The following is a 17613-nucleotide window of genomic DNA, read 5'->3' as shown; positions in this document are numbered from 1 at the left end:
TCATTAGTTATTTTTTTCAATAATATTTAATGCTCCATGCATGTGTCCGAATATTCGATGTCACTAGAAGAAATTTTCTGTGCCCTTTCTTAAAAGAAAAAAAGGCACTTTTATGCGTCCTTGCTTGTCCTACTTGCACACAAAAGAAATTCTTGCAAGACAACATTAGGATTCAGCTCTGCTCTGGAAAAGTGGAAATTTCAATCCATGAAAGCCCCCCTTACCTTAATATACAAGTACTGCACAGTTTTATCCATAAAATACGTTTTCTAGTAGCCAATTATGACTTAACTAGAGTATTTAAAAAATATGAAAAAGCTATTGCACTTCCAAAATGGATAAAAGGAATGCCATAGAATTCTAATTCTACATGCAGCATGTATCGTGGACGTACCTGGTCAATGGTACTGTCATCTGCAGCAGCTAGGCCGCTGGGGGCATCTTTTGAAGGGACCAATCATCACAGACTCACAGCAGTCAGTACTTCCTGATGACTTCGGCCCTGTTTAGATTTTTATCCGGAACTGTAAACACAAAAAAAATGTCACATCAAATATTTTGACACATGTATAGAGTACTAAATGAAGTTTATTTATAAAACTTTTTTGCATAGATGGGTTGTAAATTGCGAGACGAATCTAATGAGCCTACTTAATCTATGATTTGCAACAGTGATGCTACAGTAACCATCCACTAATTATGGATTAATTAGCATCATTAGATTCGTCTCGCGATTTACAATCCATCTATGCAAAAAAATTTATAAATATACTTCATTTAGTACTTCAAATTAGTAAGATTTCTTTGCAAAATTTTTACAAGCCCTTCATCTGCTGGCCAATACAATCAGTCAATCACAGAAAATGACGGGCACAGTGCTGCTACTGCCAGGACGCCATTGAAAAATACTCCATTTTTGTACCGAGCGATGGCCACAAGCAGAATCAGAATCCAACATCCCATCTTGACGCACAACCCCACCTGTTGCTTCTCTGAAAAGTTCAGCATGGCACATGGTTGGTGAGCTTTCCGACGACGGCAGAACGGGAATGATTTCACTTGCCAAACATACATCCACCCATTAAACATTGTCGCCATATGGCACGGAATACAATCTCTCGGGCTCAGTTATACTTAATCACCCTCTCTCTCTCTCTCTCTCTCTCTCTCTGACACAAACATAGAGAGAGAAGTGGCTACTGTCCTGTTGTGGCACTGACTGAATTTGAGCTCCCTTGACCACAGAATCCCATGTATGGGCACATGCTTTCTTTCGTCAGCTTCCTCCGCTCTGTATCTTTAACACAGCTGAAACTGCAAGCTCCATGACTAGTTCTTCCAAGTCCTCTAGCTATTCTGCCTTTCTGCAGCTGAAGGAGAGAAGCCATGAGGGTAGCAGCCATTGTGGACTGTACTGTGGAGGGTCGAGGCTCCAAATCTGAAACCAACAAGAGGTAATAGCGTACTTGCATACTCTGATGTTCAATTACTCTCAGCCCCCCACTGGTTGTGTCGGTTGGGCACTGTCTTCTTTGATGGGGACATGGTGATGCATATGAGGCACAGAATCCTGTCTTGAAGGTGAAAGGAGCTAGTCGAGATATTGCGAGCTTCCTTCTGTTCCAAAGCTCGAAGCCTTATTCCACACTTGAATTGCTTCGCAAGGAGAAGCGATGGCCCTTCCTTTATCTTGCTTCATGATCGTTTCCGCATTATCTAGCCTTGGAAATGCAGGTAGTTGGAGGACTTGAAGTAGAACTGACCTTTCTTGATAGGTGATAGGGACCTGGGAACTCCAAGCTGGTCTTATAAGCAATGTATGGGGGGCTACGGGCTCACAAAGGCAACTCCCACATCCAACATTTCCCTTCATCTTGGGCTCAGTAAACATTTGACCGAACATGGAAGTGCAGGTACGAACTACGAATACCTTCCTTCTATAGATATTTTCTTTTGATTTCTGCTCTTTCCACAGTCTTCGAGTCTGATTGAAGCAAAAAACGTGGTCAGAAATTTGATTGAAAATCATAGCAAAAGTTTTCGATGTCAGCTATACATAGTAATAAGATTGGACCTGCTGAAACAGTCAAATTCAGTTTATGCCTGACTCTAGTAGAACTTTGTTCTCTACTTTCTTTCTCTCTAATCTTATGACTTTATTCATTCTGAAATGGTAGGCGGAATCACCAGGAAATATGGAAATATGACCAGAAGGATAGAGTAGAAATACTGGTTCAAGGTGCCGGCTTGCATAATATCAAACATGGATGGGCAATCAGGGAAAACGATGCAAAGTCTGCCTGATACATTATCGTCCCTCATGGGGTTCAACCAGTACCTCACACCCAGTTGGATTGAATCAGTGTCTCACATCATCAAGGAGTTGTCACCAGCCGAACCAAAGACGAAAGTAATGGTTCATATGGCTCAAAATATTGGTCCTGATGATGCAGAATCAGACGCTAAAGTTGCAAAGATTCAAGGTACACAGTCCAATTCTTCCCGTCAAAAGCTATAACCATTTCTGACTACCTTTTTTTCCACAGAAGAGATGAATTAATTTTGTTGAATGCTCAACTAAAGCAGATAACACTGCAGTATGTGGTCTGGTTCTTTCCCTAAAAATTATCCAACATTTCTGAATACTTTTCTCTGTTTTTGATCATATAACAGACGAACTGGTTTCACTGAATGCTCAACTAAAGCAGATAACACTGCAGAGGAGACAGTCACTAAATAACTATTTGGATCTGAAAGGTAGAAATATGTTCGAATTTACCATTCGCGTGAACAATTTCGTGTTTGGGTTGCTAAAAGTCACGAAATATAATGGAAGTTAGTTACCTGTTAATCGTCATGCATTTATTCTCCAGGAAATATAAGGGTGTTCTGTCGTGTAAGACCTTTTCACCATGAAGAGAGTTACCAATCCAGATCTCTGTTCACCCTGGATGAGAGTAATGTGTTCCTAAAAGTTGCTGAAACCAAGATAAAGCAATACAAGTTCGATAAGGTTTTCAACCAATGCTCAACACAAGGTAATCCAATCAAATTTTCCTTTTATAGGACCTGCAATTTTAAGTGACATATTTGAATAAAAGTCAACTTACAATAATATGCTTTCTAGGTGATGTATTTGCTGAAGTTGAACCAGTGATAAAATCTGCTTTAGATGGCTATAACGTTTGTATATTCGCCTATGGGCAAACAGGTAGTGGAAAAACTTATACCATGGTAAGATTTATTTCATTAAACTCCTTACCTGCTTCTCATGCAAAGAACAAATAAAAAAACTAAGTCCAAACAGCCCTGAAACTAACTGAAATTTATTTTTTGTGCTTATAATTCATTACCACATGAATTAGGAAGGGAAGCATACAGCTACAGATCTAGGTGTGATACCACGAGGGATTCAAGCATTATTTGATCGAGCTTCAGAGAGCAACAGAAGGTTTCTGTTCACTTTCAGTATGCTTGAGATATACATGGGAAACCTACGAGACCTGCTAGTTCCCAGAAGCAAGACACATGATTTTAAGAAAGTACCAAGGTAATTTATACTCTTTCTTAAATAAATTGGAATGAAGGACTACCTTGTTGCAGGTCAAGTATCAAGATCTCTTACAGTCTACAAATGGAAACATTGTGTAATACCATTTAGTCCATGTTGTTAGTTCTGGAATTTTTTTACAGTGCTACTGTAGTGTAACTGTGTCCCAGGTTGCCTAGCAGTGCAGCACAGCTAACAAATGAATATGGTCATAAAAATGCTGCATTAATGCATAGGCAACATATCAATATGCAGATAATCAAGTTCAACACTTTCACCATAGGAATCGGAAGAGAATCCTGCACTCATCCACTCAAGACATGAATTGCCATTCTTGTACAAATTTTGTTAGTACAGGTTAAGTGAATTGCATACATCTGTGCACATTTATCGCCTTTTATCTTCTGTTTTATTGGTTTCCTTTCTTTGAAGTAAATGATTCTTTACTGGTTATCTGCATACAGCCTTTCCATCAAAACAGATACTGATGGCAGCATTGAGATTGAAAACCTAGTGGCAGTTACTGTGAATAGTTTTCAAGAAGTAAAAAGACTATATGAATTGGGGACCCGGCTTCGTTCAACAGCTTACACTATGGCTAATTCTACATCAAGCAGATCTCATTGGTAATTTTTTCTTATTTTGCTGGAGAAAAATGTGCGCTACCTAGAACAATTGAAAAGACATCAGTCATGGTTGCACCTGATTGAAAGAGACTCTGAATGAAAAATAAAATGCATGCCTATTGAAACCTTATTGTGCTAGGATAAGAAAGCGATTGGTTCTATAAAAGAAAATACTATGAAAGAGTTTCTGTACTGAAGTCTTATGCTCTTCCTTATGATGCAACAGTTTGATTCGCCTTTCATTGACCTCCTTCGATGCACCAGAGAGAAAAAAAGCAAGAAACAAGTTATGGATGATTGATCTAGGTGGAAATGAAAGACTTGTCAAGACAAAAGCAACTGGGAAAAGGCTCAAGGAAGGCAAAGCCATAAATTTGTCACTGTCAGCCCTAGGGGATGTGATTGATGCACTTCAAACCAAAAAAGCCCATGTCCCTTATAGGTAAGTCCATGACATACTGTTTGGCAGTTGGCACAATAGATTACAGTTTTCATCCATAAATAATAACCACTCACCTTCTCAATTCTTCAGGAATAGCAAGCTTACACAAGTTCTTAGAGACTCTCTAGGTAAGTAGCATTATTCCAAAAAGATGCAGAACAACTGTTCCTTTCTTATTCCACGAACCCAGATCTCTTAGCTCATCTTTTTTTTTCTCACATTGACAGGATGCGATTCCAAAACATTGATGCTTGTCCATATCCGCCCAAATGAGGATGATTTGTGTGAGACAATTTGTACCTTGGGTTTTGCAACAAGAGTTAGAAGCATTCGCTTGGAAAGTGAAGAGCCACCAGTAAGCTTTTGCAATTATCACTAGCGTCAGTATATATTCAAGAAAATAAATTCATAGGCTAACTTTGTCCATTGCTATGAAAATAAATTTGCTGGTGGCATGCTTTGCTTTCCAGAGACAACTTGGAACAACAAGATGAAAGTCTGTATTATTTGCCAAAAGAATTTCAATGTCCCAGAAAAAATTATCATAATAGTCTATCATATCTATACAAAATAAGTAATCCAAATTTTTTATGTGGATCTGCAGAATCTTTGATGCAAAAACTAATATTTAGTCTTAAACAGGAAGAAAAGGCAAGAAAGGAACATTTATTAACAGAGTTGGAACGGGAGGTCAGTGAATTAGAACAACAATGTGAAGATGTTACCCGAAAGATTAAGAAACTCGAGGAGACAATGGAGCATTTGAAAGGACCACAGCCATTTGTTAGCACAGATTCTGTTGTTTCACATCCATTGAGTGAAGACCTGAAAACTAGCATGTCAAAGGCTACAAAGAATTCAAAGAATCATATAGAAGTCTCATCTAGGTTACCTAGTTTTATGAAGCCAACGGCTTCTAGCCAGCAGAGGATAGGCTTGACCAAACACATTCCTATCAGTAACAGGACAAAACCACCAGTGCCACCAAAGAGAAGGCCTTCCTCAGTTTATGCTGAGTCTGTAAGGCTGCCAGTAAATGCTACCACTTGGCAGTCAGAATGCAGCTCTGAGTGCAGTATCTCCATGACAAGTGACATGAATTGGATGCCAAGCGCACAAGATGGGACAGAATGCAGCCAGCAGGATACATCAGAGTATGAGACCAAACAGGTGATTTTCTCAGAACATGAGAAACTGTTGCACAGTGAACTGATTTCGCTCGCAGAATGTCAACTTGTAGAATCAGGAAAGATGCAGAATAAAACTGAAGAAATGGACATTATAGACATTGATAGTTGGATCCATCAACAAAACACTGGCATATGTCAAAGAGACAGGATTCTAGATATTCCTGAAGTAACTGAATATGGAACGTACAGTTCTAGTACCGCTTCATCAATTCAGATAGAATGTATTAAAGGTGGTAAACAGGCACAGGATGAAGACAGTCACCTCAAACTGCAACCCCCCGTGCATAATGTGGAAGACATCAAGCAAGCAGAAGCTATCAATCAATTCACTTCAACAGAATTATGCACTCCTCCCTCAAAAGAACTTTGCAGCAACGACAAAATGAAGGAACATAAAAATGAAAGGCTTGCATATCATGGAAATTCCAGAAGATCGCTACAGGAAAAGTTGGACAAGTGCATGCCAGGGCAGCCAGACAAGGAATCAAAAACTGACCCCATCATACAACCTGAAGTCAGGTTCCAGGATGAAGAACATTATATAGGTAAAGCTCTGTCCAACATTTGAATGCATTCCCAAGAAAACATACTTTAAAATAAGAGTCCATTATACATTTAGTGTCATCTTGATTTTGTTGAAGCTAGTCCTGATAAAATTGAAATCAATGTAGGGGAAAGTATTTGCAAGGAAGCTGTTATTTTAAGGCATGCATGTCCCTGGTCAAAGGGAAATATTATAAAATATGGACATACTGAAGCAAATAAAATTTACGGAAAAGGTGAATCAAGCAATGCTTCAATTCGATGCAGTAACATGAGTAAATTGCAGCATATTCACTTCTAGGTCAAGTAGCTTGTGATACCTAAAAATTGAACTGAATCAAGTGTGTAATCTATAGCTGTTGTCCCTAAGTTACCCGACACCATTCATTTCATATCTTAAGGCACACCAACCAAACCGATAGTGTGTTTGTGTTCTAGATCTTTTTTTTTTTCATTCAAAAGTACTCCATTTAATAACTGAGAGATTATCAGTTATTAGACTTCATTCTTTTGTTCCAGCTAACATTGAAAAGGCACTACGGTATAGGTCTCTAGAATTTAAATGGAATAGCATTGAATCTAAACTTCACTATACCCAAACTGAAGCATCAAAGAAAAAGATATGTTTAATAATCAACAGACTTTCACACAAACAGAAGTTCCTGATTGTTATATAACAATATTGTTTACAACATGGTACTGTCATATAACTGTAACCACATAGACCCTAACGTTTAGAGTAAAAACCACGATATGCTCATTTTATTCTTTTACGTTTACTTTTATACTTGTACCAATGGGCATATTGTGTCGTACTATTCTAGAAGCTTCTATATCTACTGATTGTGTTCACTGCAACTGTTTACTGATTTTGTTCTTCTCTACAGACAAATCGACAAAGTTCTTTCAAGCTCTTCGAACGGCATGGGTTGGTGCTCTTCTAGGACTGGGCACTATGAGCCTTGGGTTAGAGCAAGACTTCTTCCAGAGCTTGGAGCTTTAATTTAACTAGAATTTCATCATTTTAAGGGGGTTCTAAGAGGTAGTATTCAATTTTAAGAGTAACTACTTCAGAGAAAATTTGTGCTCACTATGCCAGATGCCACAGTGAAATGTAACGGTCAATTTGCCACAATGGCAGGTGGATTGCTGATATGATCCTGAAATAGTTGTTTTGACTGCAGATGGATACTCTTAGGACAACTAAAAATGGATGGATGGATAAGAAAGAATAGGCAATTATATGATAAATTTTGCCTTGTCACTGTCATATTCATACAATTGTTTCTACAGCATTCAAAAAATTATGTCAATATACTAACACTGAGGAAGAGCTATCTACATCTATAAGCACTTCCACCAAATGGCATCCATACATGCCACATTAACGGCTGTTATAAGATCTTTAAGAGAGCAACTTACGCCACAATGCTAGAGAACTTTCAAGCTAAAGCTGAAAAGATGGTGGCCTATTTTGTTCAATATATGTTCAAAAGGAGAAGCCTGGGGAGACAATATCAGTTTATACCATGCCAGAAGCCCCTACAGATGGTTCCCGTACCTTCAACCAACAGTCCATATGGATAGAAGTTTTTGAGCTTTGAACTTGTTTATGCAAATACCACTTGCTCTAAGTCAAAATCCTTTCCTGAGCCTCAGCTAAACCCATGACGCAAATGTTTATGACTTGCTGAATGTAAAAGATTATTTAACCCATCTTCGGAAAGAAGCGTTGACCAATAGGTGGACACAATCAGCGAACTTCAAGTTACCCGCGGTGACCAATTTGTTGAGGCATAGATGTCGTATAAAGTGTTAGATATCCTTTTTACATAACAATGAGACTCTAGGAGTGAAACATGAACTGTGCCATGAAGTGCAAATTTGGGCTGCAGTACATGACAATAGTGATCTTAGCCTTCTTCAATATCATGCAGTACTTCAGGAAGCACAGCAATAACACCAACAGATTTCATATTGGTGTTTATCTCACATAATATTTCACATATCTTAAGTAAGCAAGGATGAGATCCATCTCTAGAAGTGAACTCATGAACCATGCCATCAATTTCGATGGAACTTGCCCCTGGCACATTCTTTAGACCCCTTTCTTTCATTGCCTTTCGAAGTTTGCTCACATCATCCCACCTCTCCTGCTCTGCATAAATATTTGATAGGAGAATATAGTTCCCACTGTTGTGAGGCTCAAGGTTAATTAGATGCAACAAAGCTTGTTCTCCAAGGCCAGTGTCACCATGGGTCCTAGCGGCAGCAAGAAGTGCTCCCCATATTGCTGCATTTGCCTCGAAAGGCATCTCCTGAACCAAATCCTGAGCCTCCATTAAACAACCAGCACGACCAAGTATATCAACCATGCACCCATAATGCTCAACACGTGGCTTCATCCCGTACTGGGACACCATGACATTGAAATACCAGCGGCCCAAATCAGTCAATCCAACATGGCTACACGCTGAGAGGACAGCAAGAAAAGTGACATCATTTGGTGCCACATTCTCGGTCTCCATCCTGCGAAATATTTCAACAGCTTGCAAACCAAGGCCGTGCAATGCAAATCCAGCAATCAGTGTTGTCCAAGTCACAACGCTCTTCTCCTCCATACCCTCAAACACCTCCACTGCCTTCTCGATACACCCACATTTCATATACATGTCAATGATCGCATTCATCAGTGGTATGTTCTGGAATAATCCCCGCCTAACCACAAACTTGTGTGCCCACTCCCCTAGATCAACCGCGCCCAAATCCCCGCATGCTGACAGAACTGATAGCAACGCCACCCCATCAGGCTCAATCCCCTCCTCCACCTGCATCCTCCGGAAGACCTCTACCGCTTCTTCTGGCTGCTTCATCTGTGCGTACGCCCCAATCACAGTTGTCCACGACACCACATTCCTCTCCGGCATTACGTCAAACAGCTCGCGCGCGCGGACCAGGTCCCCGGACTTGACGTACCCCGCGATCATAACGTTCCAGGCCACCACGTCCCTGCCGTGCATCTCGTCGAACACGCTGCGCGCGGCGGCGACGCGTCCGCAGGCGCAGTACACCTGGACGAGGCTGGCGGAGACGTGGGCGTCGGAGGCCGCGAGGCCGGCGCGGAGGAGCAGGGAATGGAGCTGCGGCCCGAGGAGGCTCCCGCGGAGGAGCTGCGGCGGGAGGCGGGCGGCGGCCCTGAGGGAGACGGCGGGGTGCACGCGGCGTAGGAGGGCGGCAGCGTGGGGCCGGTGGCGGGGCGCGAGGCGGAGGGACGCGAGGAGGAGCGCGGAGAGGAGGCGCGGGTGGCGGTGGCCGCCGCGGGGGAGGAGGAAGGCGTGCGCCTGGAGGAGTTGGCGCGGGGAGGCGACGCGCGGGAAGAGGGAGAGCACGCGGTGGAGCGCAGGGGGCAGAGGCGGCGGCGGCGGCATGCGGCGCCGTGGAGAGCTTGTGCGGTTGTGGCGCGGGATTTCGGGAGTTTCACGTGGTGGGCCGTGTGGTGATGAATTTGAGCGGAATAGAGCCCAGGCTGGGTTTGAGAAATGGTCTGGGAAGATAAAATTTTGGGCTCCTCTAAAAAAAGATAAAATTTTGGGCCGGACCTCTCTTTTCGGGCGTCTTTTTTATTTTTACATTTTTCAAAAAAAAAATTACAGAAATATATTTTGGTTTTTAAAATTTACAGTTCTATACCCCTACCGCCCAGTAGAGGGGCGGCAGGGGGCCTGCCGCCCCCCGGCCGGGCGGTAGGGACCTGTTTGTAAACAAAAATAAAATTTATTTGCGAATCAGGCTTTGGTAGGGGCCTGCCGCCCTACCAGTTGGCGGCAGGGGGCCTGCCGCCCGACAGGGGGGCGGCAGGGGGCCTGCCGCTCGGCAGGGGGCGGCAGGCCCCTCCAAGTATATAAAAGGTCCACCCCTTCTCTGGCGCCATCATTTCCTGCCCACGAGATCCATAGAGGGCAGAGGAAGAGAGGAGGGGTCCGAGAGGTATTTCCACCGGCGAAGCCCTGCCTGATTTTGGATCCGAACCGCAGGTAAGTAATCTTTTTGACCTATTATAGACTTGTTTCTAAAATAATTATGAATTAGAATAGATTTAGTTTTTGGATAGTGAAATATAGAATAGTAAACTTAGAATGACAGAACCTTATTATTATTGCAGCATAAGGCAATGGCTGTCTCCAATTCTATTGGATTTTCATGGACCGAAAAAAAATCTAGTATATTTCTTGACATCATGACACATCTTGTAATCAGTAAGAAGTTGGATCCATTAGCGGATGATACGATAGAGATGGTGTTGTCCAAATTAGTTGAGTTTAAAGATTTAACATTATTTCGAGGTATTACAATGCAAGATTTAAAGGAACACCTGCTAGAACGTCGGAAGATATACATGAGGGTATGTGAACTAGCGAATCATCCTTATGTTATTGGATTCTTACAAACTAATTGTAAGATATGGATGCGGCCAGAAGTGTATGAGATGCACATTAAGATAACTCTTATTTAGTTCTAATCACGTCCGTTATTTGTAATCCATATTTACAAAATAGTAAAAGAATTGTGTAATTATATGCTAGGATTACCTCGAGGACACGGAGTTGATTAACAAATCGATACCAAATTTCCGTAAATTGGTATGTATCTTTGGTGGACTTATGCCGCAAACTAGACGAAGGAGGTGGATAAGATCTTCGGATGATAGTACATGGCCTGCGCAAGAACAGATGCCCGGAGGTTCGTCGAGTCATGATGCAGCACCTCAACCACCAACTTGTGTTAACTGGAATGACGACATGGATGACTTCATGCCCCCGAAACCATGGCCTCCAACACATGATGTTCCTCCCCTTTACATGAACCTAGAATCAGAAAAGAGACAAAGGGAAAGACAAGAGGTTCATCAAGTCATGTTGCAGCACCTGCAGCACAAACTTGTGTTAACTGGGATGATGACATGGATGACTTCATGCCCCCCAAACCATGGCCTTCAACACATGATGTTCCTCCCCCTTTACATGAACGTAAATCCAGAAAAGAGAGAAAGGGAAAGGCAAGAGGTTCGTCGAGCCATACTACACCACCTGCAGCACCACCATCTGTCAGCTGGGATGACGACCTAGATGATTTCATGTCATGATCTATAACATATGATGTTCATCGGTTTAAGATGTATTCGCATTTAATATTGTTAATGTTGTATTATGCTTGTATGTATGTCTCGTACCTAACTTTGCATTCACTGGACATGTACATAATGTCGAGTTTGAATCGTACTTAGTCGTAATGGAGCATCGAAGTATAAACATACCATCTATTGTATGTAATGGAAAATACGCTATCTCATTACAAATAAACATCAGAGATACAAACATCAGATACAAACATCATAATACAACGGTAATGAAACACACATCACACATGCAGTGGCATGGCAGAACCCGTTGCAAACTACGGTAAACAGATTCCGGACTAACCTAACATGCCTTAGGTAATTTAAAAAAATCAGAACAAACACAACGATGCAGCATGTCACTAGCACTAGGGTAGTCCTAGTAGCCGTACCCCCACGTAGCAAACTGCGTTGAGGCTTCTCCGCAGTATCCACCCATTGCAGGTGGTGCAGGCGGTGGTGCCGGAGGCGCAGGGCCCTTCTTCTTGTGACAAGGGCAGTTGCAGTAAGGAATAGTGCATGGTTCCTCCTGTGAGCCGGCAGCATTGCTGGTATCATCAACTTCATCGTCTTTGTTACCCTCGCTCACTTCCTCATAATGGTTCACCTTGCATTCCAAATCAAAGATCTTTATCTGGAGGTACTCGATGAACTCCTGAACAGAATCAATTGGTGCCGGATCGACCCACCTAGTAAAACCACAGTTTTCTGGAGCATCGGAAGACTGCAAAACAAATTTCATGTAAGGTGTCTCATTGAAGAAAAAGAAATAAAACAACCCAGTATTACCCATGCGTGTGGACATTTAAAGAAACGCCGACCGTCATCCATCCCGTCGGTGCACATCTGCACTAAGCAGTCCTCACCATGTCTGCATTTTGGCCACGGTTCTCTACGGTTATCGTATTGTCGAAGAGGAGTTTCATTGGTAAATTCACTCTTTTGTTGTGGCGGAAACTCAAACACTTGTTCCGGAAAGGAATCAGGTCCAAGAGGCCCCTCCCATATTATGGGGTGTAAGGATCGATGGACCAAGAGGGGGGGTGAATTGGGCCTTTTTCAATTTCTAAAACAAAGTAAGGCAACCTTAACCTATGCAAAGCTAGTAGGGCACCAATTCACCAACCGGATAACTAAGCTACCTACACAAGCTAAGAGAGAGAAAAACAAAGTAAAGCCTAGCAAGGTAGAGCTAAGTTATGATCTCTAAGTCAAGCACATGAGTAAATTGCATGAAGGAAAATGCTTGAATAAAAGGAATGGACAAGAGACAACCGGATTTTTTCCCGTGGTATCGATGTGTTGGCACACACCCCTAATCCACGTTGTGACACTCTCAAAGAGTCTTGTCACCTCCCAAGTCACCGAGACGAGGGCGCTCACTAAGAGTCTCCGTTCACCATCCCGGCGTGGTGGAGATCAAGCCACGTACAATCTTCTTCTCCGGGCTCCCACAATCCTTGGCAAGCTCCGCGAGAAAACACCCCGATCACCAAGATCGCCTAGGTGATGCCAATCACCAAGAGTAACAAGCTAAGGCCTTCACTTGAGCAAGAACCGATCACCAAGAACGGATGCACACTAGCTTCTCTCTACTCAAGTCCTTTGCTTCTTGATTGATTGAATGCACAAGTATGTGAATGATGAAGCTCAAGGTGGCTCTTGACTATGGTATGAGTGTTTGGATGTTGCCTGGTGTCAAGAGTGGGCGAAATGACCCATTGGAGGGGTATATATAGGCAGCTCACACAAATAGAGCCGTTGGAGAAAAGCTGCCAGAAAACTGCGTAGCGCCGGTTAATCCGACGTACCCCCCATTGTCATCGTCGGTTTAACCGGTGAATGTAAACTGCCTCTTCTGAAAACTAGCCGTTACAACTGGGGCAGATTAACCGACGTAGCATCGGTTTAACCGGTGAGTGTAGTTGTCCACTGAACCACTGAAAAATCAAGTCTCTGGACAACTGCACCGACGTTAACTCAAACCTATCGTCGGTTTAACCGGTGAGTACAACTTTTGAATTCCTCTGAAAAAACCATCTCACTGGTCAATTGCACCGACGTCTTGATTCAAACAGCGTCGGTTAATCCGGTGAATAGAACTTGAATTTCCCTGGAAAAACCAACTCTGGACCAATGCACCGACGTTAAATTCAAACACGTCGGTTTAACCGGTGTATTGAATTTGTCCAGACTCTGCTGACTTCGTTTAACCGACGTATGGAAAATTGAGAGCGTCGGTTAAACCGGTGTATAGACTTTTTCTGATTTTGTCTTTTCTGATTTGAGTCTTGAGTGAAATCCAAATATTCTTGAGATATAGTTTGAGAACCACTTATTTGAACTTCTAGAAACCTGAGTGACCATAGTGTGCATCCATTTTCAAATGACCATGTCCATGCTCAAGTTACTAAGCCTTAACCCCTCTTAATAGTGCGATCACTACAAAACTATAAAACCTATACTAACCTAAGTGTCCTTCTTAACCTTGTGACACTTAGGACTAGAAAGATCCTTAGCCTTGACATATATATATAAGTTGAAAACCGAGATCGCCTTTTAGAATAACCGAAATTGAGGGGCCTCTTTTGACATATGACCAAATGAGCGATAATGATCTTTTAAGCTGCACAAACTCATTAGTCACAATAATGATTGTCATTAATCACCGAAACATACCTTGAGGGCCTAGATGCTTACATGGGGTCTCCCTTTCTTCCCCCTTTTCCTTTCCCAAAACCGTAGTAATTCTTCCCGCTAGACCCACCTCCAGACATTGGGTATAAAATGAGCTTTGGTGTTTGAGTGCTGCTGGGAGTTCACAAACTTCGGAGTATTTATAGGCGCACAATGGTCTGATACCCGGAGTGTGGAGTGTAAATGCACCTAAAAAGCCTGCATGATAACACAGTGAATAGGCTAGATGACCTAACACTGAAAAGGCTAGATTCGATTCTCGAAATGATTACTCGATGCATCTCTGTGCATGCTGACTCACAGCACTGCATTGCTGCCGCTCGGTCGATCGCACCTAGATTCCGCCTTCCCCACTACACGCCACAGACCTTCACTGTAGAATGATAGGTCCGTCGTCCTCACCAGAGAGACTGCTTTAAAGGTGAGCTGGTGTGGTAGCTGTGTTGTCACATCTTTTTGATATGGTGGAAGGGCACTGCTATTGGGTTGTCGTCTTTTGTCAAGTATGTTTGGGCAAAGAATGCGACATTTGGGAAACCCGTGATCGCCGTGCTGAGCAGTAGCAACCTGTGATCTCCTACTCGCACCTAACTTGTCCTTCATTAAACCACATAACATATTACATTGAAGGTTTCATTCGTTACAACCAAATTCGAGACAAATACATAATATACTTAGTTTCGTACACACAAATACATTGCAAGCTGTTACGTGCACAACTAGATGCGGCGAATTCTTGTAGGTGGAGCCGATCCATCCATGGGATTCCCGGAAGGTCCAGCCTCGGCAGCAGCAGTGGGTACTGAAAGTTGTGGGCACTTCTTGTAAGTGTGACCATCCGCTCCACACAAGTTGCAACGTTTTTTCCTCTTTCCAGCCTCCGACTCGTCCATTCCGTTCCGGATCCGACGTGTTTGCCGTCGGCCTATGCCCCGCTTCGTAGCTGCATCAGGGATGAGCATTGGATTGGGATTTTTTTGATTGAATAGGCCTAGAATACCGATGCCGTATATCTCATGGCACCAAGTCTGTGCTGCGGCTTCTTTTGTGAAATATTGAGAAACATAGGACGCAGCATCTAACCCAGATACAGAACAAGCCGCGATGACATGGGAGCATGGTAAGTGATGCACCTTTGGCTTCTGACATCGGCAGAACACCCTCCCGTCAATGGTTATCAAAACTTCTTGAATTACCCTTTGTCTGCGGACACTCTGTCCGGTCCTGTCCCTGCATGATACCTCAAATCTTTGCTCCTTTGTGCCCATCGATATGACTGAGTGAAATCGAGACCTTTCAATTTTTTTCTCCATGTACTCATTGACCCTTATGCAAAAATGCACTCCTGGATCATTAAGTAAGGGAGCGGCTGATGCGTATCGCTCCCGAAAATACCTTATACATCCATACATGATGAACTCAACAATGCCAACAAGAGGAAATCCACGAACACGATGCATTACCATATTGTAACATTCAGCATGGTTGGTCGTCTCGATCCCATAACGTCTCCCATCTGTGTCATACAGAAGTGACCACTTCTCTTTAGGAGCACCATCAATCCACTGTGAAAATGGCTTAGCATGTCCAACTAATGAATCTGTAGAACGTCTCCTGCTGGATGATGAGGCCTGGCTCTTAAGCAATTCAGCGCTCATGTCATCAATTATACCCCACAAAGCATCAAACTTCCTCTGCTGATTCTGAGTGCACAATCGCTTGAACAAATTCATCAGATCTTTATTCTTGAACCGCTCATAAAAGTTAGCAGCCATATGCCTCACACACCACCTATTGACAACATCTGGCCATATAGGACGTGAAGATTGACTACCTTCTTGGAGCTGCCTTATAGCTGCAAGTAGACCTGCATGCCTATCACTGATAAGGCAAACATTAGGCCTTCCAGCAACAACGTGAATCTTCAGACGTTGAAGAAACCAGTACCAGCTTTCTGTGTTCTCATTCTCAACAAAGGCAAAGGCGATGGGAACTATCTGCTTATTGCAATCAATTTCGATTGCCGTCAATATTGTTCCCTTATATTTCTCTGTCAGGAAAGTGCCGTCAATACACAGAACAGGAAGGCAGTAAATGAATGCCCTCACACATGCTCCAATGCAGAAGAAAGCTCGCAGCAGAATGCTTGGCCCCCCTGACAAGCTCGGTACACTGTATGTATCAAAAGCACTTCCAGGATTTCTGTGCACAATAGCTTCAAGCATACGAGGTAGGTTGTCATATGATGCTTCATAAGTGCCAAACCTCATCTCAAATACTTTTTGTTTAGCCCGCCAAGCCTTTGCATAGCTGATCACATACTGGAAATTCTGTTCAATGTCCCTAATTATCAATGCAGGCTCATAAACCATTTTGTCAAGAATCACCCCATACATCTTCTTAGCCACGAAAGTTGATGTGATATTACGATGATGTCCCACAACACCTGTCAATCTACAAGTATGTGGTGTAACAATTGAACATTCCCAGTGTGTCTTGAACTTTCCCTTATATGCATGCACTCGCCATGTACAGTCTCTATCTGCACACCTCACCTCGTATTCTTTGCTGCTAGACTTCAGTACTCTGAATTCCTTCCTCAGAGATACAGCCCAGAGTTTCACAGCATCCTTCACATCCTCAATGGTACGATACTTTGCCCCTTGTATGACCTCATTCACTCTGTATTCAAACTCTGGAGATCTAATATCTTGTACCACTGTATTACCAAAACCCTCTTTATGCCATTCACCTAACACTGGGAAGCGCTCATCGTCCTCATCGTCCGATGAGTCCCCACATTGCTCTATTATTTGTGCATCCTGTTCTTCTTTCTCCATGTCCTCCACAATTCCAGGTATCCGCTCGCCTTCATCTGCTAAACCTTGTGGTTGTGGTTGTGGTTCTTGTTCTGTTGCTTGCATGTTCTCTTCTTCTTTATCCTCTTCCATCTCTTCATTGCAGTCAGATGTTGTGTGTGTTGACCCTTCACCTAAATCACCGGTCTTCTGGTGAATCTGAATTACCATTGCGAGAGGCCACCCACTTTCAAGAGCTGCGTGCATGTAATGTTGTCATTCTTCCGTACTAGTTATATGCGTCAACTCCCAGAAATCCCCATTAGCTTCCCAGGAAGTCAAGGTATGAACCGTAAGCAAATGGGTCTTTGAATTCACATTGAACATCTTGTGAAGACATTTCCGTATGGACTCAAAACTCCTCTCTAGGGGTTTGTCTAGACTGCACTGTCTTCTTTCCAATGCTGATAGATTTACTCCATAGGAATCATGAGTAATTCTATAGAAGTCACCGTAATGAACTTGAAATGCCACTTTGCTCGACATATCTGGCCATGCAAAGACTTCATTTTAGTTAATCTAATATCTACA

The 17613-nt window shown here is 42.7% G+C and overlaps 2 protein-coding genes across 3 annotated transcripts; one reads left to right on the top strand and one right to left on the bottom strand.

Moving 5' to 3' along the window:
* Positions 1-1310: 1310 nt before the first annotated feature.
* On the top strand, positions 1311-7621 carry LOC120706405 (kinesin-like protein KIN-14B). 2 transcript variants are annotated; one of them, XM_039991050.1, is made up of 13 exons: positions 1311-1454; positions 1776-1913; positions 2178-2483; positions 2674-2757; positions 2874-3038; positions 3128-3234; positions 3366-3550; positions 4015-4176; positions 4403-4618; positions 4709-4746; positions 4846-4973; positions 5261-6353; positions 7239-7621. In XM_039991050.1, the coding sequence occupies exons 3-13, from the start codon at positions 2264-2266 to the stop codon at positions 7352-7354; spliced, it is 2514 nt and encodes an 837-aa protein (XP_039846984.1). In that variant the 5' UTR covers positions 1311-1454; positions 1776-1913; positions 2178-2263; the 3' UTR covers positions 7355-7621. The 2 variants fall into 2 exon arrangements, with proteins under 2 accessions (XP_039846984.1, XP_039846983.1); XM_039991049.1 differs by lacking the exon at positions 1311-1454 and adding an exon at positions 6480-6587 and having other exon boundaries at positions 7239-7615.
* Positions 7622-8154: 533 nt separating this feature from the next.
* LOC120706406 (pentatricopeptide repeat-containing protein At5g56310-like) lies at positions 8155-9807 on the bottom strand. The gene has a single exon (XM_039991051.1). It carries the CDS (start codon positions 9777-9779, stop codon positions 8265-8267), a length of 1515 nt encoding a protein of 504 aa, XP_039846985.1. The 5' UTR covers positions 9780-9807; the 3' UTR covers positions 8155-8264.
* Positions 9808-17613: the final 7806 nt, after the last annotated feature.

This window comes from Panicum virgatum, chromosome 5K (assembly GCF_016808335.1).
Source record: "Panicum virgatum strain AP13 chromosome 5K, P.virgatum_v5, whole genome shotgun sequence".
Taxonomy (NCBI): domain Eukaryota; kingdom Viridiplantae; phylum Streptophyta; class Magnoliopsida; order Poales; family Poaceae; genus Panicum; species Panicum virgatum.
The sequence above is the reverse complement of the archived record's forward strand: the minus strand, read 5'-3'. Positions and strand labels throughout refer to the sequence as shown.

Coding starts and splice junctions, on each gene's coding strand:
- LOC120706405 (XM_039991049.1), top strand. CDS start 2,264: ATGGATGGGCAATCAGGGAAAACGATGCAAAGTCTGCCTGATACATTA. Junction 4,619..4,708: donor AAAGCCCATGTCCCTTATAG/GTAAGTCCATGA, acceptor TCAATTCTTCAG/GAATAGCAAGCTTACACAAG. Junction 6,354..6,479: donor GGATGAAGAACATTATATAG/GTAAAGCTCTGT, acceptor AAATCAATGTAG/GGGAAAGTATTTGCAAGGAA.
- LOC120706406 (XM_039991051.1), bottom strand. CDS start 9,779: ATGCCGCCGCCGCCGCCTCTGCCCCCTGCGCTCCACCGCGTGCTCTCC.